The sequence below is a fragment of the Vanessa tameamea genome, chromosome 17, assembly GCF_037043105.1.
Source record: "Vanessa tameamea isolate UH-Manoa-2023 chromosome 17, ilVanTame1 primary haplotype, whole genome shotgun sequence".
In the NCBI taxonomy this organism is placed as follows: domain Eukaryota; kingdom Metazoa; phylum Arthropoda; class Insecta; order Lepidoptera; family Nymphalidae; genus Vanessa; species Vanessa tameamea.
Genome location: NC_087325.1, coordinates 9,368,040 through 9,395,814, shown reverse-complemented (window position 1 = coordinate 9,395,814; position 27,775 = coordinate 9,368,040). Strand labels below are relative to the sequence as shown.

The 27,775-nt window shown below is 32.2% G+C and overlaps 1 protein-coding gene across 4 annotated transcripts; it reads left to right on the top strand.

Annotated features, from left to right (window-relative positions):
- Window positions 1-248: 248 nt before the first annotated feature.
- LOC113400485 (tudor and KH domain-containing protein homolog) lies at window positions 249-10,195 on the top strand. 4 transcript variants are annotated; one of them, XM_064217519.1, is made up of 13 exons: window positions 249-404; window positions 785-968; window positions 2,261-2,479; window positions 3,120-3,277; window positions 3,606-3,768; window positions 5,187-5,344; window positions 5,583-5,696; window positions 6,090-6,188; window positions 6,867-6,959; window positions 7,232-7,346; window positions 7,687-7,804; window positions 8,204-8,295; window positions 9,501-10,195. In XM_064217519.1, the coding sequence occupies exons 2-13, from the start codon at window positions 785-787 to the stop codon at window positions 9,746-9,748; spliced, it is 1,761 nt and encodes a 586-aa protein (XP_064073589.1). In that variant the 5' UTR covers window positions 249-404; the 3' UTR covers window positions 9,749-10,195. The 4 variants fall into 4 exon arrangements, with proteins under 4 accessions (XP_064073589.1, XP_026495847.2, XP_026495846.2 ...); XM_026640062.2 differs by having other exon boundaries at window positions 782-968; window positions 3,606-3,738; XM_026640061.2 differs by having other exon boundaries at window positions 782-968.
- Window positions 10,196-27,775: the final 17,580 nt, after the last annotated feature.

Here is a 27,775-nt window from a genome sequence, read left to right as displayed (position 1 = left end):
ATATAAACAAAAAAAAATTACATGAAAAAAGGGATAACTTAATGAAAAGATTATAGGTATAAATTTTTTACTATTTGTGTTTGAGAAAAGTCAAATAATAATGAAATATTTATTTTTACGTAAGCGTTCAAGTAAATTTGCCTTTCTATAAATTATTAATAATTGTTTATAAAAAAGAGGTTGACGAGGTATTTAGTTTCAGTTGCAAGCTTGCAACTTACACCACCGTCGTCCGTCGACACTCGACTTTGACATTTAATATTATCTGTGCTTTAAAAAATTGTGGTGTTCTTTGAATAGATACGGAATTGCAAATAATATTTTGTTTTGTAAAAAATATTTTAAATTGAATTAACCGATATCTAATTATTTTATTTGATAGTGCTTACCAACTAAAGGTTCAGGTAAGTTGTGTTTTTTTATATTTTGTACCTAGCAGGTGTCAGATTACATGTGAAGTAACTTTCATTATGTCATATCTGGTAATAGATCATTATATCATTAACTCGCTGTATTTATTTACATTTGCTATTATTTGATAAAATATTCTCGTTACTAAATTTATTCTATTATTTGTGTTAGGGTTTCTATTCAACAATAGTCTATTCTGTTTTTTCTAGCACTTTTCTGTCATAAATTTAAACTTTGAACTCTGAATCTGATCCTATAGGTATCAATATTACCCCTTTAATTATGTTTAAAAAAAAACGAAATCAATCTTATTGTTAAATTATTTACATATATTTTTAATAATTATTAAAATATCAAAACATATTTTCAGAAGATGCCATTCAATAACAAGTTGCTGGTACCGGTGGCCCTCGGGTTGTCTCTGGTGACTGTTACAGCATTTGTAGTGTATTATGTATTTAAAAAAGAGGAAGAAAATGACAGCAAACCAGTAAGATCAACAAAATTTAATTTGATTGAGGTACAAGTACCAAAGAGCATTGTTCCAGCTTTAATTGGTAAGCTATTTTATTATTTTTCTATATTATTTTATGTATTTTTATAGAATGACTGGCGAAAGACTATTGGATTTTCGCACACATTTATAACATCTACACAATTGATTGGTCTATTTAGAAAAAGGTAACCATGGTCGGAATTGATCAGACAGACTTAATTATCTTTTTTGTTTAAACCACAGCCAATACTGAATGAATTTCAGTTAATTAATTATCATTAATTTATAGAATTGCTTTGCTTCAATGAAATGTTCCAATACATAGATACAGGCCAATTTTAAGCTGTCACTTTTATGAAATAAAAAACTCTTTTATGATGTCAATGCAAGATTATAAGAATAAACATGTTATATTCCTCATGCCTATAATTATATGTAATTTATTCATAACTTAGTATTGCTATTTATATTACGGTACACATAAATCTATTTGCTCATGAAGACACTCACCTTCCATAATAAATTATCAGCAGTTTATTAAAATAAACTTAACAAATATAATCACATTTGTATTTTTGCCCTGTTTCTACTCTTAGTCATCTCACCCATTATGATATCTTGTGAGCACAAGTATCATTTACACCTACAAACATATGCCAATAATAATTCAAAGATGTAGGACACACCTTTGTGAGTGAATAGATATATACCAAGAGTTAACATTTCAAAAAATTTTAAAGTATCTATTGTAAATAATCTTAAAGAATCTTAAAATCGGAGACTATATTTACACAATTATTTCTTCAATTATGCCAAGGCTGTATCTATTTTACCTGTCACAGTATGTTATTCTATATTTGATTTGGTTATGCTACTTTATGTCGGCCTTCCATATTAAATATCAGTGCAAATTGAATGTGTCAATCTTAGCTGTAAGTAAACATTTTGATTTCATAATATATTTATGAATTTTAATCATTCACTAGCCTCGTTCAAATGTTATTATTTGTGATGTTAATGCAGTATTATAAGAAGGAATTCCTTTAAAAGTAAAATACAAACTTGAACTTTAGCTTGACATATAAAAGAAAATAAATAAATTTTAAGTTACACAGAACATATATCAATTAATGTTTAAATTATCTATAATTTAAAATTACATCAATTGAAACATAAGCCAAATTAAACAAATGAATTACTTTTAACAGTGTTTAACAATTATAGTCAGCACTTACATATGTGTGCCTCAAGGCACACATCTGTGCCTCAATTATAGATTACATTAAGTACAAAAAAAAATGTTTCATTTACATATTATTTTCCATAGTGTATATATATTTTTTTTGGTTACAGGTCGAAATGGATCAAATATAAAGCAAATAGAGGATAAGTCGGGTGCATCGATTCATTTCAAGAAATTTACTGAAGAAGATTATGATGTTTGTATTATTCGAGGTCAAAGTAATGCTTCACAGATTGCAGAGACTATGGTGCATGATTTCATAAACCAGCAACCAGTCATTGTGGAGAATTCTATATCTGTGCCTGGGTGGGCTTGTGGCAGAATTATTGGTAAGATTTTTTTAAGTTTCATTTATATTTATTACTTCTAATGTAACTTATTATAATTATTAACCTCATTTATAAATAATTAACATGTTAATATAAGTTAAAAATTATTAAATGGTAACCGAAAATCTACTGAATGGATTTTTTTGGATATTTCTAACACTGATAATTAAATTTGCATGAGTTTTACACTAGTGACTAGGACTTCTAGTCAGGCTGGAAACTCACAGCCACAAAACTCTCATAGCTAGTCATAAAGGCGAAGATACTGAGGTCCTTCATTCAAACCCAATTCCACAATCAATGTAACATTATTTTATGCACATACTTGTGCACCATCATACATACTGCGTAGTAGGCTAGTTTCCTTTGAGGTTCGCCGCCTTGGTTAAAATTGATTTATATTAAAATGTCCATGTCATTAAAACATAAATCCAAATTCAATGAAAGTTGTGTAACGGTGTGAAGGGCTACAATCAGTTAGTCCAAATTTATTTATTTGTTTAGATGTTAGTTTCCCGTACAACCATATAAGAATATAATATATAAGAAATAAAATAATATATATATAAGAGAAATATAGAATTTTGAAATTTATTGTAACTCAAGAATACTTATTTAATTCTTTGAATATTTTTATCAGGTACTGGTGGTGAGAATATAAACGATATAAGTCACCGCAGTGGCGCGAGAGTTAAGTTAGAAGGTGAGAGGGGAGCAGATTTGAGCACACAGAGGAAGGTCGTCTTCCGTGGAACAGCAGAGCAGATACATATCGCTAAAGGACTTATCGAGGAATGCGTGAGTTGAACATATTTTTATTTTTATATGGCACTCTTTAGTACACTGCACTATTATATTATAATATATGAAAGTGACCTGGTTCCTCTGTTTTGCCTATTTAAGTTATAAGCGCTACCAAGATTTTCAATTGATTCTACTGTTTCAGATTGTTCAAAAGACTATAAATTGTATATTCCTTACTTGGGTCAAAATTTCTCGCTAATTGCATGCTAAAAAAAAACCTTGATTTTATAATTTTTATTGTTGTATTTGCCCTTACCCTTGTGTTATTCTAATTCTTAAGTTCTCTATTTACCTTCATTCTCCTTTAATTGCAATGGCACAGGTGGAACAAGAGAGGTGTCGACGTGAGGTGGAGCAGGCCAAGCGCAGCCCGCGCGTCACCACCCCCCCGCACGTGCCGCTCGCCCCCCTCACCCCCCTCACCCCGCTCACCCCGCACACGCCGGACACTACAGGTGACGTCACGCATGTCAACCGCAGGACTGGTAAGCTAACAGCATGCACGCTTAGGAGTACTCTTTGCGACCGATAGCACTCATTAACTGTAATCATTTGCTAGCTCGTTTTTCTCTTATTTTAAGTGAAGTTAATTTTATCATCAATACCAAGTATACCAAGCACTTTTTTTATTTAGCCTTATAAATTAGATCTAAAAGTGATTTAAGGTGTTAACAAGTCAAAATATTAAATAGCTAGGTCCTTGGAAAAAAAACATATTAAAACAGATAAATATGTTCAGATATAATTGTGGCAACACTTACTATTTTGTAGGTGAAGAAGATTTACTTCCATTATTTTATTATAAGCAGTGCGAGTAAGCTGTATACATAATGATATATGGGATGGTTGTTTGTGATGAGCCAGTACTTGGCGAAAAACTAAGATACTTTATGAATTGGGACATTTCTTCAAGTAGACAAACTTATTTTTGTATTTAAAATATTATTAATTTTGGCAATATGGCGTCTGTTTAATAATGTATTTTTTTAGCTACCATAGTTACAATGTCACATACTGTCACTATCATTGAACTGTGTAGTGAAAAGAAGACCAAAAATTCATATTTGGAATGTAAATGCTAGTACCAGTAGATTATGGCTAACACAAGTTTGAAATTTAATTGGTTTGATTTTTGTATACTAACGATCTATACAAATAATGATATTTATGGTAATTAATGATATTTTTTGTGTGATGTTTTCTTATTCATGGGCGTGTGTGTTTTTATAAATGGTTCGTTTTATATTTAGACAAAATATGGAACATAAAAGACACTATTTGAATTTGACGGATTTTCTCATTTCTCATATTATATATGATTCAGATATGAAATTATTAAACTATAAATAATACTTTATGAAATGGCGGTTAGTTTTCGAGTTCTGTGGTGATGGTAGTTTTTTTTGAATGTGTGGGTGCGATGTAATTGTTTGTTCGTGTGTGTGCATTTGCTTGATTAATACAAGTACATTTTGTAGCAATTTTTGCTACTATTCATTTCAGACATATTAAGGTACGTTATACTTGTAATTTTCATAGATATCAGTTGGTGTCTTATGAATACTTTTCGAGTAACAATTAAAGGTTTCTGCTAAAAGATTGTTAGTTTGCTTTAATGTGCTAACATAAGAATCTTCGAATTCGATTTGAAAAACAATCTGCGTTAGATAACCCACGTATCGAGAAAGGTTATAAACCATACAACTTACATCACATCACGAATTCACGACCCATGGAGGCGAATCAGAACAGTTTAACGTAAGTGACAGAAAACTTTAAAGCGAAACACTTAATAATATAAAAAACTAAGCACTATATCGAATGCAACGTTTCCGGACGAATATTGAGTAAATGAAAATAGAGTTCCATAAATTATTTAAATCATGTTAAATATCTTCATCAGAACCATCGAGTGCGTCGATCGAAGTATACGTGTCGGCGTCGTCGTCGCCGTCTCGTTTCTGGGTCCAATTTGTCGGCCCGCAAGTTGCTCAACTCGACGACTTAGTTGCTCATATGACTGAATACTATGGAAATAAAGAGAATCGTGCTAGTCATGCCGTGAGTATCATTAAGAAAAAGATTTATTCACTATGCCGTTTACGATTCCATCGTTCCGATTATTAAACGCCATATTTTCACGAATCAATAACGATCTAAAAACATTGGATAATAATTATATTTTTATATTTACAAATCGATATACTGTAGATTATTGTGTAATCGTTTCTATCGATGATGGAAACAATTATTACGTAGACAAGGCGTTCGCTAATTAGAGGATAACGTTCTGTGTCAGCTGGTGAAGGTGTCGGTGGGGCAAGTGGTGGCGGCGGTGTTCCGGCACGACGGGCGCTGGTACCGCGCGCGAGTCATGGACCTGCGGCCCAACGAGTTCGACGCCACGCAACAGGTACGCACACGCACGCGCACGCACACACGTGCGCATGTACTGCGCGCGTAGCAATAACTATAATAAGTGCTTTTTGTTTCGCTTAGTCTTTATTGTGTAGAAAACATAAGTTTCATTTTCTTAATAAAAATTAAATTAGATGTTGCTGACTTGACTTTCACGCAGGTGCTCTGCGTGAAAGTAAAGTAAAGTAAATAAAGAAATAGTCACACCAATTAGTATTTCTGAAATGAGTTTAATACATTTTGTTTCAATTTGTATCTGTATCTGTTCTTTAAATTATATACCATAAAGTATAAATAACAAAAAGTATTTTTTTCTTGTCTTGTTTGCCTTTTATTTACACAACTTATAAATATCTCGATATTTATGACACGTACTTGGTTTTTTTAGGTCGCAGATTTATTCTTCTTGGACTACGGTGACAGCGAGTACGTAGCGACACACGAACTGTGCGAACTTCGAGCGGACTTGCTACGTCTTCGGTTTCAGGTATGCTTTCAATGAGGATCAGTATGATTGAGCCTTGTCGGGTAAGAAATAAACACTCGATTATGTAGGCAGTTACAAAGTTGTAAAATAACGTAACCAGAGTGTTATTAAGAAAAACACAAGATTGTGTTTAATTCGTTTTTGTAATACATTACCAAATTTGTTATATTTAATAATCATTTGTCAGTTATTACAAATATCAATTCTAACCGGATTCCGAGTGAACTCATTTTGCACACACACTTTCGCAGTTAGGTAGTCTTTCTTGAGATTGGCACGAATGGCGGAAGACGGTTAGTTATTAAAAAATACAAGATTGTAATTAATGATTACATTCATGAAATACTTATGTACATTACATTGTGTACATACATATATCTGATCATTAAACATTTTTTCGTTGTTTACATAAGTATATGACACCATAAATACTAAAATCATCCCGATGTGTCTCACTGCTCATCAACCACATGTATGAAAACGCAGTAGGCATAGTTGTTGGATAAATATAGTCTTTAACTTACCTTAGTTAAAAAATGTATAATTATTTTCAATGTTAACGAGCAGATATAATTGGTAATTATTATTAAGATAATGTGTGATAAATTTTCTCAAAAGTGCTCAAAAATTTTGTATGTTAGACTAGAACTCATGGTGTATATCATGATGTGATCTCAGGCGATGGAGTGCTTCCTGGCGGGTGTACGTCCAGTGAACCAACAGACACGCTGGCACCCGCAGGCAGTTGAACGGTTCGAAGATCTCGTGCAGGTACCAGCCCTTATTATCTTTTAAGCTAGCCAACAGAACACAATTTTCTTTTGTTTTGAGTCAAAACCAGAAGAAACGGCGAGTTTTGAAGGTTTTAGTATATATTATTATTCAAATACTATTGATTATGACCAGTGACCAGATCGTGATCAGATTGACTTTCAGGTTTCTGTAATGAATATTTTTTTTAAAGAACTAGGCACTTCTATTTAATTAATTATAAAATAATTTTATGATCTTATGTAGATAAATTATACGGAATATCGTTTTAGGTAGCGAGATGGAAGCCGCTAGTGTCTCGTACGTGCACTTACAAGAAGTCATCTGGTGCAGTCGGAGAGAGGGGGAAGGAAGTGCCCGGTATAAAGCTCTATGACGTCACTGATGGTAAGCTACATTTATGTTATATACGAATGAGAATATATTGTTAACTTAAATGTTGTTAAGAGTTTGTTTTAATTTTAAATATATTTCAATTGTATAAATAATTAGCTTCATAAATAAGTTTGAGGTTTTATACTTTACTTAACTTAGTTTACACACGTAACTGAGAGTAGAGACAGCAAAACAGTTTAATAATTTGAAAAAATAATTTGATATACAAAAGCGAACAATGCTAAATGTTATGGGTGATTAAATTTCAATGATAGACATCCTTAACATAATCCTCTATGATATGGATGGATAGAGATTGGGTGCCTATATTTTAACTAAGTGTTACTTCCAGCCGGATCGCTGGACATTGGCGAGGTGCTGGTTCGGGAAGGCTGGGCGGAGCCCTGCGAGACGGCGCACAGCGTGCCCGCCACGCCGCACACGCCCTTCGGCGACCTCAGCCACTCCAGGTAACGCTGCACGCCACTAGGCACGAGCGAAAACGGGTTCTACTAATACTACTCATAGAAAAATAGTTACATAAATATAAAAATACTATTATAGTCTTATTATCTAGGTCATTTCAAAATTATGATGTCACTATCAGGTTCGAATTCAGGGCATAGTACCCCGTACATAATGTAAATACGAGAAAAAAAAGGGGAGCCATTTTTGCCGAATACCGACAGCATAAAACAGGGCCGCTGTGTCAGTGATCAATACAAAGTTATCGTACATATAATACGGGAAACTTAACTCCAATATACTACTCGATTCGTTCCGCTGACCTGTCAAAGTTCGGTGCCAGCTTGACGTAGCGTGTGACGGCCGGAGCCCTGCGGCTCGGCTCAGAGCGTGTGTTGTGTCAGGGTGCTGGGCATGCTGGGCGGCGCCCGCGCGGCCTCGCTGCCCAAGGAGCGCGCGCAGCCCGCCACGCCTGCGCCCGCCGACGCCTTCAAGGGTAACTCCTGCTCATTGCTTTGCCCATCGGGACGCGCACTGCCCGGCCCGCGTGACAGCGCCTCCACCACACTACTAATTCTCTTAGCTTCCACCCCACTGACGTCGCCATGCACACGTTACTAATATTCTCAGTGTATGTCCCGCGCCTCGGGCACGCCACTAATACTCTCAGTGTACGCCCCGCACCCTAGACACGTTACTAATACTCTTAGTGTATTTCCGGCCCCCGGACACGTTACTAATACTCTTAATATACGTCCCGCACTCCGGACACGTTACTAATACTCTCAGTGTACGCCACGAGCCCCAGACACGTTACTAATAATCTTGGTGTCGTCCCCACTGACCGAGCCCCGCGTACGTTACTAATACTCTCAGTGTCCGTCAACCTGTAAAGACTGCGATCGCGCGACGGACCCGCTCGTCAATGCGAGTGAACTAACGAATAGTGCAGTCAAATGTGTTGTGTCGAAAAATAATTAGAGTGAAGGCTTTTCTTTGGAAAAAAAATTCACGGCGATGATGGAAAAAGTTTCATTTGGATGCCCAGGTTCCCAAAACAGTATCAGATATCACTAACTTCGTTTAATTTATTAACATTAAATTACTCGAAAGTGTTTGGTGTCACGCAAGAAGATTTATTGAAGAAATATAAATCTAGATGGCTTCTTAATCTATAATATCGTCTAGAACATTCACCGTCTCTTCTTGCCATAGATAAAATTTCATATTGTTTTTGATACAAAACATCTTCTCAACAGTAAAAAAGGTCCTTCCTAGAAATTGTAATTGTAAAATTTTTAATAGAGACATTATTAATATAAATGTCGTATTTTCATAACAAGCACAGTACCATCCCAGCTGGTAACACAGGTGCTCTGCGGCGGGCACCAAAGATAGTCGTCTGTTTACTCCCACGCTCCGCCCGCCGCCGTCGCTCAGTACGCACACTAAGCAATTTCAATTTTCATACAATTTAATGAAAATGTATGAAAATTTAAATTGCTTTGTGTGTGATTATGTGTGTGTGCGTTATTTTCGTTACAACTGTCAATGGACAGTAGTAACAAAAAATATTGTGTAACATATTGTTACTGTCTAAAAACTGGTTGTGTTTATTAATTTCAATTAATGTCTATGGCTGATATTTAAAAAAAAATCACCGTTTTCTCAAGTCTGCAATGAAAATTCTATTATCAACAGATAACGCAACATCGAGGTCGCTAGCCTCCGGTTTGGAATCGGCGGACAAGATAAAGTCAATCTCAAACTTCGACCTGGCGTACCCGGACAAGGAGCAGCCGAGTCGCGTCAACGGCTCGGACGACTTCATCGCGTCCGAACGGGGGAACATCGAATCCGAAACTTCTCACTTAAGGGAAGAGTTCAAAGCGAATATGAATAGAATCGATTCTCATCATAGTAACTTAGAAGCGTTAGGGCGACAATAAGAGGTAATAAAGTTTAATTTAAGTTATGTATTTACTGTAAATGTATTTATAGTACTTAGTAAGTAAACATTTTGTTAATAGTCTTAATAAAATTAAGAATTTTTTCAAATATTGACGTTACTTAATAACCTCTTTTTCTATTCTAATTATATCTCCAATTTACGATCAGAAAGCACCACTAAGTAGGACCACCAAATAGTTAGTATTCTTGCACTATAATTCGCACTGACCGGTTATATAATTTCTGTTAATTATATGGAAAATAGGTAACCAATAGAAAATGTCCAAAATCACACTACACGAATGAAGGGGCGATGCCTTAAGCGTGATTGGTTAATATTATTTTCGTCATATACGTCACCGATACAGACAATTAATGTGAGCGAGATAGCATGACTATTTGAGTAATTATTCATTATTTTTTTTAGATAAATTGGTCAGTGCTCAACTTTTCAACGGACAATCGTTTCAATAATAACCTTAACTTATGTTTTGTCGACAAACTCTTACACTTTCAAACAAGAATTAGAATAAGAACAAGAATAATTTATTTTGGATTTTCTTATGTCATATGACGTAATCTATGTCCGAACTATACAATAAACAAATACATGTATAATGTAGTGTAGTTAGTGTAGAGTATTGTATAAATGTATAATTGTGGTTGTTTAACGTTAAGCATAATGTTTATTTATTAAAATCTCAACTCTTGGTAGTCTAAAAAAGTATGGAATTATATTCAAATAAGAATAATTTTTTTTGTTTTGTTTTTTAATTATGAATATATATTTTATACAACTTATATTGTTTGTTCCTACAAAAGCTTAAAGTACAATAAAATATATATAAATATATCTCTTATTTCTAAATTTATTCATAATTAACAAATTTGATATTTATTTTATTATATTTCTATTTATAATCTGTGGCTAATCTCCCACCTAAAGGATATTCTTCGATGTTTTTAACACTATTGTGTATTTATATAATAAGGTGTTTCGTCTGTAAGTTTAAATATAAACTATATTTAATCTGTGATTGTCAGTAGTTCGTAGGCCTTGATGTTTCTTGTGAGTTGCCAGTTTAAAAAAAATAAACCATCATTGTGGACTTTAATGATTAAGACTTAAGAGATGAATGATATAGAACAAATAGTCGGTGGTAATTACTTCAGTATCACATACTACTGTAATATTTTACATGTAGGAATTTGTATTTTTTTTTATTTTGCACTTGTCAGCTATCGTTATTTATATCTATACTCTCAAAATTGCAACTAAATGGTGTTTAGACAATAATTTATAATTTCATTTATGCACATCACGTCATATAAATAAAGACACTAAAACTTATAATATCTGTGGTCTGGTGCTAAGAGGGCATTTTCGAGTAAAACGTAAACATTTTACCGTTTGCCAAATAATTAAAAAAATATATAACTTAAGGCACTTAACGTTACTAATACAAATAACATCACGCAAATATACATATATTGACGTGATAACTTCTTATGGGGAGAGTGAACCGGTTCATTACGTAACGCGTTACGGCGCCAGTCAATTTTTGACAGATGGAACTAGTGATTGTGGCAATGTAAGATTTCAATATTAAATAGTTCAACTTTATAGATTAGTTTAAGTTAGCTCTTCTGTCGGGCAACCAAGCAGTTCATTGTTTCTTCTGATTACCAAAATTAAATAAAATAGCACTTCTAGTATCAGACCACAGATAGTAATAAATTAACTTGACTAAAAGACAGTAAGTAAAATCTATTGATCAGCTCATTCGATTGTTTTATTTTGGTATTCTATTGATCTTTTAATGATATTGGAAAGTATATGTGATATAAAGGTTGTATCGGAGTTCGTAAGGGTAATGAAATCATTTATAGTTTTTTTCAATCTATGAGTATTAATATATTCTTAAAGATAACACAGGTCGGCTGTTTATGTGCCACGTGTTAACGGCTAAGCTGTGTTCTGTAATATGTTGTTGTCAAACATTCGAAATTTAAAATTTTACGCTCATGCTATTCCGTATCTTCTGGAACATACTAAAAATATTATTATATTATATAGTTATTTCGGTTATTGTGTTTGTTCATGCATTACAAGTCACGTTCCGTTACGTCTTCAGAGTTTATGAATCGTTTTATTTTATTATTATTAAGGTTCTACCAAAAAAAATGAACCATTAATTTTGTTCTTTAAGCATTATAAGCAGAATATTAAATATACAAATAAAAAAAAAATCAAAAGTATATGCAACTTTTTATTCAATACAAACGTTAGTGACTGATGCCTATGTCGATATGTATTGATGTTATGAGACATTATATACTTGGACATTAGATTTGTCGTTTTCTATTTGATTACATTCAGCTCAATCCTTCTACATTTTAAATTCCAAATTTAATTCATACATACTTCAATAAAATAAAAACTATTACAGCAATTGCCAGTGGCGTGCCCCCATCATCTAGAACCGTATTGCGAAGACGCTTCTCGTTTAGAGACTGTATTAATGACAGTCTCCGATATGTATTTGTTTTGTACAAATAGATTGAAATAAACTATAAATAATAATATAGATGTGTAATGTTTACATTTAACGGTAAGGAAGTTTTATATGGATATGATGTTTGATAATAAGTAATCGCAAATGATATGCCAAATTAAACATGAGCTGTGAAATAAGGTTTCTTAGATGTGACATCATGTGACGATGTCTTTGGATGTAAATGGTTTATAATAATGGCTGGTAGGACCAGAGAAATGGTGGACTCTGCCGGGGAAATCGTGCGATCGGGGAAAAAGTGCCAGAAGAATAAAAGAAATACTTCGATATAAAAAAAATTAAGATTAAAAATCAACTATTAATACGTTATGAAATATTTGTGTACTTAAAAAGTATAACATATTGTTAAATAAAACTATTTTTGGTTGATTTCTATTTTGGGATTTCGAGACCCTCTATAGATAATATCCTGGCAACACCAAGGTATGGATGTAGTCACTGTTTAATTATATGTGGTATTCCTGATATTGTCATTGTACTAAAAGATTGGGGGATTCCCAAACTAGGGGTCTGATTTAATTACATCCCTTGTGTACTAGCTGATTTTATTTTCATACTGGAACTTGAAACTTCAAAGTATTACTGTGTTTTAGTAAATTACTGTGTAAATGTATGTTCTAATACCAGTTTATATAATAATATATGTTAGTACTAAAATATCTCTTATTATATAATATCTACGGGAACTGACCCACAATGCATAAATTACTGCAATATTACTGCAAGTAATATAACTATTGTGGGTCAGTTCCGTTGAGAATTGCGCGGTAGTCGAATATGTTTAAAATTTAACATAAATTCATGTATTTATTAAAAGTCGTATAATTTTTCTGAAATTCACATTCATCATCACCATAAGCCAAGCTGTAACTACTGCTGCACATGGGCTCCAGTTGTTCGCAATCCGCATATAATCCGGTCCCGCAACTTTCTTGATCGCAATCGAGTCATTTAATTTAATTTTAATTCTTGCTGACTGTCGTCTTCGCGTTTGGACTCCACTTCCACTTACCACCGGGTAGAGTGGAGTCATATGTCTACCCGGACAATATAAAAAAAAAGTCGAATCGTAATCGTTTCATTTAGCCGTTTTCCTATTCTACTAACACAACGCTCCAGCTGCGTTTCGGTTGAAGTTGTATCGCATTGAAATCGGGAACGTATCGTTATCGTCAGAAATACGTAGAATTCGACGTCACTTACGATTCAGCTGATGTTTATTTTACGAGGTATATGATTAGTATCTTATCATAAATTAGTAGAATTGTCCCCCGAGTCATTTTCATTGTTAATTACTATATTTTAATGTTTAGTTCGCGTTCAGTTATATTTCACTTACAAAAATCTCTCGCTTTCCTTAAATACGTACTTAATGTAAAATATGAACCTCATATTTCGAAGTATTTTGGTAGCAAAAGTATCAAGTCATTCGACGATTGGTATAAAAAAGTCGGTATCAAAAGCTATCATAAAATAAACGGATATGAATATAAGTTCGGCATTTGTTAACCTTGGATTGTTCTCAATTACGTTTGACGAAGGTCGTTAAGTTCGGTTGACAGTTTTTTACATTCTCGATTTACAAGTTCTTGGTGAAATGTCACGGCGTTGAGTACTTACATATTTAATACACCTACTCGCTTAAATGGGAACTTATTTCACTTTGGTAAAAACAAAATAATAGAATTTGATTGTGACGTCAATTTCACTATCGATTTGCTTAGGAGATTGTTTTCCGTTTCGCCATCAGGCAGTTTTTTATTCTGATTGTTCGGTTCTCTGATAACAGATAAATATTGAAATATCTGATAGTGTGGTAATTTTATTTTTCTTCCTAAAAATGTTAGCACCTACGTTTTTACTATTTTCAGAAATTTTAATCTCTGTTGGCCTTGTTTGTTAGTTTCCATAGTATTATTTTCAATATTGCAATAATTAATCAAGCTACAATGTGCTCTAAAAATGTAGGCAATATGTACGTTATAATTAAAATCATTACTTGCTCATCAGTTGTACTCATTTAAATGAGATTATTAAAACAGTATTAAGTCTAAAAAAAACTCAATTTAAGTAAGTTGTATAATTATATCCAAGTATGATATAAATATCGCAATTTAATAAACAAAAACAGTATGTTGTAGATTTTTCTTTTTAATGTTAGGTATATTTTAATGAAATACTGAACAAAACCGAAGGCCAACATATTTAATATTATTATTTCGTTACTTAATCAATACTATGAATCCAATTTTCATTTACATAGTGTTAATTTATTGTAAACATTTTTCCGATATGACTCGTGCGCCATGTTAGTACGCTACGACGAATACGGGTTTTGACCGCAGCATTCATTCATGATTTAATAAAAATAATTTAATTTAAAAAATATCATGTTAATTTAACAAATTTTCTTTATTAAATACTAAAGACAGCATTGCCTATAAAAGATCGTTTAGTAGTAATTGGTTAAATGCTGTATCTTCTTTCGAATGAAAAAATATTGTTGTAAGAAAGAGATAAAGTAATTAACTAAACACCCACTACGAACGTTTACAATTGAGACTGATATTTCATTGAAAACGATTTAAAAATGTTGATACTAACAACCATTTAAAAGGAAAAGTTCTGTACTTATATTCTGTAAGAACTCACATTATATCTCACTCGTGGAGCGTTGAATACTAGCGCTCGAATTACAGTGATACGCAATTGTGATGTGTGGATGTTTGTAATGTTAAATTTATTACAGTCAACTGACATTGCACGATCGTGTTCTAAGCTGAGGTTTAACTTCGTTCTTACATAATATCTCATTTATTATTTTTAAAAACAATTTCGAGTTAAGACGGGTGGTATAAATTATATACGAGGGTAAAGTTTTAAGTACTGATTTTGACTATAAACTATTCCAATGAGAGGAGTAGAGACAAACCGAAGATTTACATATTGTATGCGATTTCCTAAAAGCTCTGCTTTATTATACTCTGCAATGATTCTTGATTTATATATTTATATTTATACAACACTATTCCACATAACTACTTGTATCTACTTTATTTTACTTCCAAAGTTCCGATAATAACTTTGCTGACATTCAAAGCGCCATTTTTTCACGAATCAATAATTAATTAGTCATTAGTGATTCGTGAAAAAATGGCGCTTTTTATTAATCGAGATATCGACCAATGAGATCGCGTCAATTCAATGTAAAAGTTTTTATTTGTCTTTACTTCCTCTTGCTATTGGAATAGATTTATAATTTAGTCTGATGATGATGGTTTCTGTAAATATGGTACGATTGTATTGTGTCTGATGTTTTAATAATAATTTGGTGCCATACTGTACCAGTACAAATAATTATTTCCTTTATCCTTTGTAACTAATATTGTTTTTTTTTTTTAATATATATTTTTGAGTATTTTGCTGTAATCTCGAACAGCCTTTGGCGTATTTGTAATATTTGTTTTCAATAAACGCAACGAACTTTGAATGGAGTTTTATTTTCAATATTTCATTGAATTTAGTAAAGTAAATTTCCCTTTGGGTAAACGTCTTATGTCCTCTTAAAGAGGTGAGTGTGCGATGAATATATTTTTTTTTAAATCTATACTTTATTACTTTCAAGGAAAAAGAAAAACTCATACCATGAAGTGATTGTATTGTGATGAAGTGAAAAAGGTTATAGTTGTTTATTGTGACAAATTTAATGCCACTGTGATGATATCAGAGGAATGTTAGAATTGATAAAAGTGTTTTAATAGTAAGTATTTACTAAAAAAACATTTGACAATTTGAAAGCACAGATTGTTATGACAGATATCAAATGATTGTTGTAACGATGCTATTATAAGGTGAGCAGAAAAGCTAAAAGATAAGCGTAGTGGAGAGGAGTGTTGCTGTAAGGTGATCTTACAACCGATTTTTTTCAAGAAGTACAATATATTAATAGTACCATAAGTATAAAAGCTAGAAATAGCGAAACGTGATATATTTTCGTAAATCCTAACCAAAACTAAAAAGAGACACACTTATGGTACACGTATAAAAACACATTGTCAACGTTGATTAGAAAGTAATAAGTATAATAACAATTGAACATTAACATTATCGCGACCGTAACCCAGAATCGTGCCAGAACAGCATACATTACAGATAATCGCAGTCATTATATTAAAACGTAGACAATAGTCAGTAATAAACAAAGCCTCGCAGAAAGTAAGCTCTCACCGCAAATTGTTATCTACGCTCCGGTATCGGTCTCGGCCCGCCGCGACGCGACGACCCGTGGCAATAGGTACCATATCGCGTGTGGTGCAAGTTACTTACCAATAAAAATAAGTATTCAACGCAAAAATATTGTCTCCAAACAGTCTTACCAAACAATTAAAAGCGTAATGTCTTAATATAACCTTTAAAATATTATATTATGATAAAATCATAGTATTCTAAGCTTTATAAATAAAATTCATTGTTGTAATACGCTCGTCATATTATAGTATTTTTATGTACCAATTTTTTTTTTTAATAAATAAATACTAAGGCAGTGAAATAATTATTTGTAAAGTACCTTCTAGCGTTAAGTTCGTAACACAGCGCGTCTTATTATTTTATCATGGCATCGAAGTGTAAACGAAAGTGTTACGTAAAATCCGTAAAAAAGTGGCTTATCTACCGTCTTAAGTCTGTTCTTAATCGACCGTGAAACCGAACTTCCTGTGATGTCGGTAATTATTTTTCATGAATCTATAATACCTTTCTTGGAATGATAATTGTACAATATTCCCTAACATTGAATCTTTTCTATCTCCGATTATTTGATAAGCTAAAGATCTTTTAGCTAATATATAGGATTTTTAGTATGCAGTTTTAATAAATATCATATAAATACGATATATTTTTTTCTCGGTATACCTAATTTGAATACAAAATACTACTGAATCAAAATTGCCGGTTGTTTTTACTTTAGGGTAATTTTTAAATGGCGATATAGGTATATTATAATTAATTATTATGTTATTTAAACTAAAGTGAAAGCTAGTAAATTAAGTAGGTAATGCTTGGCAAAGATCTTGTCGTGAGTTGAAGATTTTGGACTTCACTGCTCCAGTGTTACCAAGCACCAAGTTTCCGGATACATATGCAGCGGATTTAATCTCACACGTGCCGTTCTCCTAATTAGGTCCTCCTTTGCCTTCTAGCACGTGATGAATTATAAACGCATGAGAACTTAGTACTGGTACTTTCCCAGGTTTGAATACGTAATCTTCAGTTACGATTCACGTGTTCTTACCAACTTCTCAGTGTTATTTATCATACAATAAATATAATTTATTATAAGCAATTTGTAGGATATTTACTACTTAATGGTATAATTAAAAATTAATCGTTCTTTAATTGCAATAAACAAAAACTCACTTAAAGCATTGCATAAAATAAATGACAAATTATTTACGCATCTGTTTTCTATTACTGGTAATAAAAAAATTTAAGCATATTAATCGTAAACGGTCGCCATAACAAATGGATTTCGTAATAAATAAAAGAAAATATCTACCAATATCGAACAAACCACCATAAACATTGCTGTAAACACTTTCCGTTCACTAAACCCGCACTTTCACAAACAGGCCAAGTTCGAGTTATATTTTAGCTTAAATTACGTTTTACTAGAAGTAGCAAGAGTCCTGTCTCAGTCGATGATTAGTCGATAGATGGTGGATAGACTTTGTGCAAGCCCATCTGGGTAGGTAGCACCCACTCACCATATTATATTATACCGCCATGCAGTAATACTTAGTATTGTTGTTCTGGTTTAGCCAGTATTACTACAGCCACAAGGGACTTAACATGTCATTTCGCAAGGTTGGTGTGCATCGGTCATATAAAAAATGGTTAGTATTCCATACAGCACCATTTTATATGGACAGTTGTGGCCACTTACCATCAGTGGGCTCAGCTTATAGAAAGCGAAAATCTTCTTCCCGAAGACGTCTGTCTGTCTGTCCGGTCATTTCGGATTGTCATCTCATCGATCGATCGATCTCGTATGGATTTGAGAGTGCACATTATTTGCGCACTTCTGTGCAGTTGACTATAAGCGATGTTTTTGATTTAGAGTCTTAGACCAGATTAAAGTTGTTATTAATAAAATACTTATTAGGAAGTAACGTTGTCTAACGCTTAAAGTCTAACAAATTCGTAAATAATTATTGTTTAGTCTAGTCGGTTAAGTTCGGTCTTTGAACTGTGAAAATAGATCAATATTGACTTTGAAATTGCATTCGGAATTAAATCTTTATTTGAAAACTACTGAGCTAAGCTTTTTCCTATGGCAGAAAAACCTCAATGACACGAGTTGGTCAACATACGTGAAAGTATTTCATCCGTAACACGCAAATTTCTCACGACTGCAAAAAAATAATAAAACAAAATATGAATGATCAAGAAAAACAAGCAAAAGTACATTATAAACAAACGGCAGTGTAAAAAATATTATGTAGAAAAAATGTGAAATTCAAACAAACCATTCGTTTCAATACAATGACATGAGTAACGTATAAGCAACCGTATATTGAGCAACCGTAAGGAAATAACGATTACAATAAATTTTTTTTTTTTGATACTTACGTATTAAAGTCACTGTAGCAAAAAAAGGATTGGATTTAGAATTCTGCCACACTAATTTTGGGGAAACAAAGTGTCGTATATGGTAAAGGTTTTGTCCCTTATTACAACAATATGTTTTGCTGTGGTTTCTTTTGATCATTTTGCTTAGACTCATACATTTGATTGCGTAAAATTGACACAAAATCCACTCTGTTAACTCTGACTCAATATGGTCTTGTCTGTCTAGCCCCTAGAGTGTTTTTTAAGAAAACGAAGGCGTCAGCGTGCAGCACACATCACGATGTGCCTGTGCTTTGTTGCGAAAGGCGAAGGTTTTGCACTTCCCGTCGTGCCGAAGGCCACTTAGTTTTAAACAACTTAATTTACAATATTTATTTTTGTCGATATCTCAGGAACGGAGCGTTTTAGGTTAGATTAGGTTATTATAGCAATATTAAACAAATATTATAGTAACGCATTTGAAAATTTTTTGCAGCGGTGACGTTAATCCGTAAACTGAACCTTTTTTGTTATATGACTAATGCCTTATTTAATAATTCGCACATAACTTTTCTTTTTACAAAAGTAAATATGGCTTTATTTTAGAAGTTATGATTATTATTTTCACCGAATGAAAATGTCTAAACTTTTCATAAGTATAACAAAAGGATTCTTTAATATATTTCGTATGAAACATTCATAAGTAACTAAATCAAAGTACTATAATCAGATACTTGTGGCTGACTATATCAGACTTTCACAAGACTACCAGTTACTTACACGCCTTGTTCTAAACATAAATAGGTACCTATAGTTAAACTTACGAAAGTCGATATCAATAACAAACAGCTACCATTCACAAGAATCCGACTGATATTTGCGTTATTATAGGAATAAAGTGAAGCAAAACATCTATGACAAAAAAAAAACAATATTTTATAAAAATCATATATGTTAGTTTTCATCTTATCGACAATTTAATTTTCGCTCCTCATGTTTTTGAATATGCCATTTTTATGGAATGAAGTAACATTCCATTCATTCATTCTTAATTCATTATTTATTTTTACGCCCCTCTAAACAACATGGTAACACTTTTACAAGGATTGACTAAAGTTAATTTAATAGAAGACATTTAAATTTAGAAGGATGGACATGACCGCGGAAATCACAGCCACAGATAATGATGAAATGACCGGAAGTAAGAATAAAATGGTTGCAGGCGAACAGATAAAATCTGTGTTTAATTTTCTCTCAACATACCACATATGGCTTAATTAAAATTCATACATTACGATCATCAATCACTGTTAGGAATAATCCCAATTAATTAATAAATACTAATTAGCTATGAGTTTATCTTAATATCTATGAATTGTATCTATTTATTTATACGACAGTACGCCAGAGCTATATAATATAGCTAGTTCCTTTTTAATATTAAATAATATGTATTAAAAATAGATACATACATCACAAATCCGTTTAATAAATTTTACCTGAAAGAGTAACAAACATCCATCCATACCTCAGATAAATCAGCCAGATCCATACACACAAACTTTCGCATTTATAATATTAATAGGAAGTAGGATTACTACTATGCACTTTCTTTTATAAGAGACAAGACAATGTCCTAATCTACAATGTTACACGAGCATTCACGAAGGACTATGAGGTTTCGTGAAAAGTTGGTAATTATCATACCGATTGACGCCTTCTTATTATTATTATAGCTTTTAAACGCTATTATACTCTTTGCTAGATGCGACTTATAATGACATTGTGACGCAATATGTCATACTCAATCGGTAAAGCAGGTTATCGCTCATACTGAACACACGAAAGTAGATCTTAAGGTGACGAACCTTTTCTTACCCTGACTGTACTTATACTTTCTGTTGATCTGAATATAGACATATATATATATATATATATTTATATCTTAGAGGGTAAATTAGTCTTTTATTCTAAAATATTAGCGTAGTATGGCAAGGACTACTGATTTTGCATGTGCTTAATTTGTATGTCATTCATTTCATGCTTGGTGGTGGAAGAAAACTTGCGAGGAAAATTGCACATGTCGCTAGAAAAAAAAACTGCCCCACATGTATGCACCAACCCACATTGTCGCAGCGTACTGAATCCGTAATCTTCAAACTGTCTCGAAAAATAAGAAGGACATTTGCAAGCCGTTACTTTTATGCATTAATATAATTACATAACATTTACTAAACAATATCACAATATATTAAAATGATAATAATTACAAATTCTGAAAAGCACTTCGCGACAACAATAACATATATTATTTTCATAATGCTTATTTACGTTCTCGCTCTGACTTCTAAGTACAGTGACCTTCTCTCGTTGAGCGATAAAGGCGAGCCCCGAAAACGAAGGCTTGCCGCATGTAGTTTACACAGTCAAGAGTAAGTAAAAAGACCTTGCTTGATGGGCGTTACCGATCTGTGCAGTTGTTAGGAATAAAATGCCACTTAAGTGCTATTCCAGACTACCTACCTCTTTGCCAAATTTCATTCAGATTCGTACAGTCGTTCGGTCATGATATATTAACAAAAATTCATCCAACCAAACATTCGCATTTATAATATTAGAAGGATTAATATATTCTCAATTTAAAAATAAATTGGCTAATTTTTAAAAATCATAGCCTTACATTACAGCGAATGAATTGTTCACATCGCGATAAATGATCACAGTCATGCAACACGTGGACGCATAGATGATTTTAATTTAATATTACTCAACGACAGTAACATTATTGCATAGCATTATTTGATTCTCGTATTAGGGCAGCAATAGAGAGTTCAGCAAGTGCAGCCACATATATCGAAAATGTGAAAGTTATTTCGTCTGTATGTTACGTCGCCCGTCTATGGGAAAATTTTCCCAATATTTTATGTCTTGTATCTTCCCTATTTCAAATTGTAATAGCTGATACTCGTAGTAATAGATAAGTCAAAGGAAGCGTATAAAATATAAAGTATCTGTAATAAATATAAACGAGTAGGTAATTATAATTGTAATAAATGACACTTAAGTTCAAAGTTCTGCTACGACTATGTAGAGAATTTGAAGAACTCTAACTGAACAAACAAAATGTAGTTGAAGAGCATATTAGGTATTTAGCGGGTTTTCACTAATAAGTTAGTATGGATGAGTAACTTGCCTTTAGATTTACCGTATTTTTTTTTTTCAATTTGTTTATATAAGAATTATTAACATATGTTTCATAATAGCATATTTATGTACTAGCTAAAATAAAAAAATAAAAAAATATATCAAATAATTTATCCCATTTGAACTTTTTGAAATTTCGTCTCATCTGATTATAAGAGTGAGGAAATGAAGATAAAAGGCATGGAAAAAAATCATATAATTATTAAAAAAAAAAGTGAACCTAACTCAGATAGAATTTCTCACATGAAGTTACATTCTCAATAGAAAAGTAGAGATAAGAAGAAATAATTGTGTTATGGACTTTAACAGATGTTGATGTTAATTATATTTCAAATTAAATTATGTTAAACTTTTGTTTTGTTTTAAAGGTCCTAGTTTAACTTCGTGATAGGGCTTTAGCAAGCCCGTTTGGGTAGATACCACCCACTCATCATATATTGCCGTATAGAGCCAGTGATTCACAAGAGACAACAACTAAGTTCCCAAGATTGGTAGCGGGTTGGTGATAAGAGGAATGATTAATATTTCACACAGTACCAATGCCTTTAGATGGTGGTGACCACTTACCTTCAGATGGGCATAAAAAACAAATATTTTCAATAAACTGTGTTAATATGTAAAATAGTCGCATGGATTTTTATCGCAACAAATAATAATAACAATATAATAATGTCGACATCTATGCGTAATATTTTTTACTCCATAACTCCTACCTTTCCTAGGTATCTCTCTTTTTACTCCTAAACAAACAGAGTAAGTCGGCTAACAATATAATAATTAATAACCTAAAAGTTCCCTAAAAGAAGTAACAATAATAGTCTAAAAAAATCAAACGTTTCTTTAGTTTTTATGATAAAAATTCAATTTAGCTAATCTTATAGTATCCGATACTTAGAATTCAAACATTATATAATGTGCAAAAGAAACGACTTTAAATAAAAACTTTCTCACTTAGAAAGACAATTTCGCCGTTCATCTGTTAAGTGCTAAAGCTATATAATACTGTGGAAGAAGTACGGAATTACAACGGTCGAAGCAGATAGACGGATCGTGGCTGTTACGTCACACCGTGTCCGATGACAGAAGATAATCTACCACTAAATTTTACATTTTCAATTTATACAAGAACTAAAAGGTTTTACCTAAAATTAATGAAACTTAACCTATAGCCTTATTGTTGATAGACACCAGCACGCTCACATTTTACCTAATCGATGGGTGAATTAAAAAAAGTCGCCTATGTCTAAAACCCGGGACAGTCCCGGGACTAAAATCAGCTCCACACCAAATTTCATATAAATCTATTTATACGAAAATACCATCGATTTATATGTAAGCGGTTTAAGCATGAAGAGGTAACAGACTCACTTTCCGTATTTATAATATTAGTATGGATTACCACATTGTAGATATTTGCGTTACAAACTCTTCTTCCAATCCTTAAACTTACGCCCAATGACAAATGGCCATTTTTCTTGTAAATATTGACACTAAGATTGATTAACTATTAGGGTGACTGTTTGCGTTCCTTTCGCTTTTAATTATAAGAATTAACGATGTACGAAATTCTCAATGCTTCTTAAAGCGCCAATGTTATAAGCGGTGGTCATAGTTTTGCATCAGTTTGCTGGTTTAACCACCTGCCTTAAAGTGAAATTCGCACGCATAATTATCTCTTAGATGGTCGTTTTTAACACAAATAGGAAAGGTTTGAGTTCGCTTTCTTATAATGTATGTACTGCTCCAACTAGCCTTTGCTTAGGGGAGCTCTCCTAAAGGTGCAAAGGAGCAATCTCAACCTACCGCTCTCCTAGCTGGTGTGACTGTACAAGACCATGATCGTCGGAAACAGAGCACGCGAGGCCCCAACAAATAATTTAAGTGTTTAATTAATTATGTTATAACTTCTAGTTATGTGGTGTGAAATTAAAGTTTTCCTTGACGAATTTCAATTCAAGATTCGGTTCTCAGATATCTTGGTCAATAGTATTACAAAAATTCATTGTTTGTTGATTCAACTACGCAGTTTTCTTAACAATTGAGTAATAGCCGTTACTCTACAACGAAACAGCAAAGATTTTTATGATAAGATTTAACTCGTAGGTTGTGATGAGATCTTTCGTGCTATGTTAAGGTCGTAGAGGTTGTAACATAAATTGCAATAAATATTTTTACCGAGTATGGGATGTTTTTAACTTATAATTTAAGATATTTTTAACTCTAAATTGAAGAATATTATTTTTTTATAATTTAAGAAACAGTTTTACAAGGTTGTGCCTATATAATAATTCAACTAAATATTAAAACTCAAACTTTTGACTCCAAATTTGTATTAACAACTGTCAAGTTGTTATACTCGTATCTTGTTTAAGTACCTTTTCTACATTCAAAACACGTAACAGATCATTTTGAAAAGTTGCTCTTTGACGTTTGAAGTTTTTATGAGACAAAAATGCTACTGGTTTTCCTTAAAATATGGTGCTTTGTATAAATATTAAAGCTTATCTTTTATATGGTGGTATCTAAAAACTCAATCTCACCGTTTTAATGATACCATTAAAACGGTGAGATTAGAATAAGAATAGATGTTAGAATAACTTTTTAATATTTACCATAATTGTTCTGACCAAACCAAAATCAAAATAACAATCACAGTAAATACCAGGAAATTTGGACACAAAAAGCTGTGTAACAATAATCTAAATATAAATCAATAAGCAGTAGGTAGTAGAAGTCTAATTCCAGTTAATTTTCAAATTATAAATATGTTACAAAAAGTAAAAAAGGAACTGGTCTAACATTCCAAATGAACCCAAACTCAATGGACTTGCTGAAAGCCTTCGTAGACTATCTACTGTACAGTTTTCGCAAAATAGCTGGATAGTACCAAATGACTGCATAGTCATCATAATAACATATATCTATTTGCGAAGTATATAATATCTACAATATATAGGTTAGATTAAAAAGGACTTCCTAGATTAGTTTATATATACACTGATTTGTTAGTTACATAGCAGTGAACACGCAACTTACGCAAGCAGATTTTTGGTAATCTCCCCAAAATGACATTCATTATGCTTCTGGGACGCTTCACCGATGGTCCAAGACTTAACTATCGCCCCGGCTTTTCTGCATCCCCTGTACCTTGGATTAAGGGAGGCCAAGGCCAATCAAGCTGATATACCTAATAGGTTAATTCGTTGTTTTGTATTGGGTATCTTTTATTCGATTCAATGTTCCTCGAGGTTTTTTTTATTAATAATAAAAGTCTACTAAATATAAATTCTACACATTTACAATTGTCAAAAAAAAAAACAATATATAACAATTCGTTATTATTTTAAGTACAAATTGCAACAATCTGTTAAATTACGTTTTAAGAAATTGTCGCAAGAACGCTAGAAGAAATTCCACGTCAAATTACATTTTTTCTCATACATTCCTAGCATAATAATTAATAATCATAACATTTTTAATAACAGAAGCAATTCAAGCTCGATTCTTCCGTAAGTATTATAAATACTACATGTATACACATCAATATCCTATTTCTTAAAAATTTGAAAACGATTATTTTCAGACGTGTCATCTCTTTTACTCTTTAAATGTTACGACATTGGCAGAATATTTGGCGCGAACATTTTTTAAAAGGGGGAAAGAAAGATATTGCTATCTCTTTCTCATGTTTAAGAAGCGGTAATATTTATTTCATTCTTTATAACTAGAAATATAGAAGTGACGTTTCGTTACTTTAGCAGCAAATTTCAAAAATAATTTCTTCTTAAAACCGTTACATAATGATATTCAATAATAATTTAATTGTAATTTTAACGTTAATTGTTTGTTTTAACGTGGTAACGAAATAGTGAAAAGAGTAACTACGTAGTTTCTTGTCGGTTCTACCCAATATAATCCAGATTACGGAGCAACGGTAGCTTTACATTTAAAATAAAAATACTGTAAAATGACGATTCAAAATTGAATGCGTGAAAGCGAATAAAATATATATTGATTTTTGATTAATACGATTGAAATACGTAGTAAATCCAGGTTACTTTGGTAATATCAATGCTTTAATCTAGCTATTGTCAATGCTCGTAAGTTTCGAAAACGTCTCAATAAAATTCAGCGAAACTAAAATATGTTAATTTATATTTTATAAATATACGGAACCTTAAGAATTTGTTAGACGGGCAATGGCAGCTCATGGTAAATGTCACCTCCGACCATTCCCAATCACAAACCCAATATAACCCAAAATAAACCAATCGCCACTGATTTTGTACACTGACTCACTCACCCTCCAAAATTTAATAATACCAAGTATTACTGTTTGTCGGTAGAATATATAATGAGTACACCCCTACCACAAAGTAAACACACAATAATTATAAAATAGACTGTTTTGTAGACAATATCTGTATATGAAAAGAATTATTTCTTCATGTCTGTATAAAGTAAGTTTTCAAGCAAAATACAGTTTAAACATTGTGGTATAATATATTATTGTTTATCCAAATTAATAAGTTTGTAACATTAACTGAATCTTAGCCGAAAACTCACATATTTTTAATTTAATAAATATTTGATATACTATGTGATCAGATGCATGCTATTTATCCCAATCAGAAATTAGAACTTGGAAGACATTAATAAAGTTCAAAGACAATATTTAGTACCTAAATAGTTCATGTCCACACGAAATTACACAAGTAACGAGTGCATTTAATAATGTCTTTGTCCTTTCTACAGTACTTATGTGTAATACTATATGAATAATAAGTCGTTCGACGTTGGATCAAACGCCAGCTGTCGCTCCGCTGACCACCTGCCTCCAACTTTATTGACAGACAAATGACGGCAACAGCTGTTCGTCTCAAAGTTCTTTTACATAGGATTATTCTCGAAATTTAAATAATAATGCTGTGGTTTCATTATCGTTCAAGAAGCATATAAAAATATATCTCTAAAGATTTAATTGTAAGTGATGTCTTTTTTTCGTTAAAAATTCCAATAACATAAAAAGAATGTCAAGAGTACAATGCAGAGACTTATACAAGACACGTGTATAATTCTCAAATGATCTTTAGACGAATATTTGTAGACAATATAATATATTTTGTTAAAACTAACCACATAATTAAATAACATAAACTTTATAGTATGTAAAAAAAAAAACATTAAACAAATCATCTATATAAGCCCTTATCGTATATTATATCGTATATTAAGTTGTAAATTATTTAGTATTGTCACTTATTTCAATAAATTATTAAACATGTTGAAAAAAAATGCTAATCTCGTAACGTCAACATCTGATAATGTCAATGGTTTTTATTTTACAGCAACGTGACATTTCCTAAAGGATTTATTTTCTAGAATTACAAAACCAAAGACCAATAATTGTACATCGTAAAAAAGTCTCCACAGATTAAATGTCAAGTATAATGACCATAACAAAGCCGGGTTTAATACGAGTTTACTTTATCTACACGAGGAAGTAAATACATATTGCAACATTTCTTACTGAGTCAAGGTTGGAGTTAATCTCTGTAATATTAAGGACAGCTAAGGTCAAATGACACTCCATACCTTTGAAACCGCTACAAGCGGTATATCCTGTTATTTATTGAAAAA

Coding starts and splice junctions, on each gene's coding strand:
- LOC113400485 (XM_064217519.1), top strand. CDS start 785: ATGCCATTCAATAACAAGTTGCTGGTACCGGTGGCCCTCGGGTTGTCT. Junction 2,480..3,119: donor GGCTTGTGGCAGAATTATTG/GTAAGATTTTTT, acceptor TATTTTTATCAG/GTACTGGTGGTGAGAATATA. Junction 3,769..5,186: donor GCATGTCAACCGCAGGACTG/GTAAGCTAACAG, acceptor TATCTTCATCAG/AACCATCGAGTGCGTCGATC.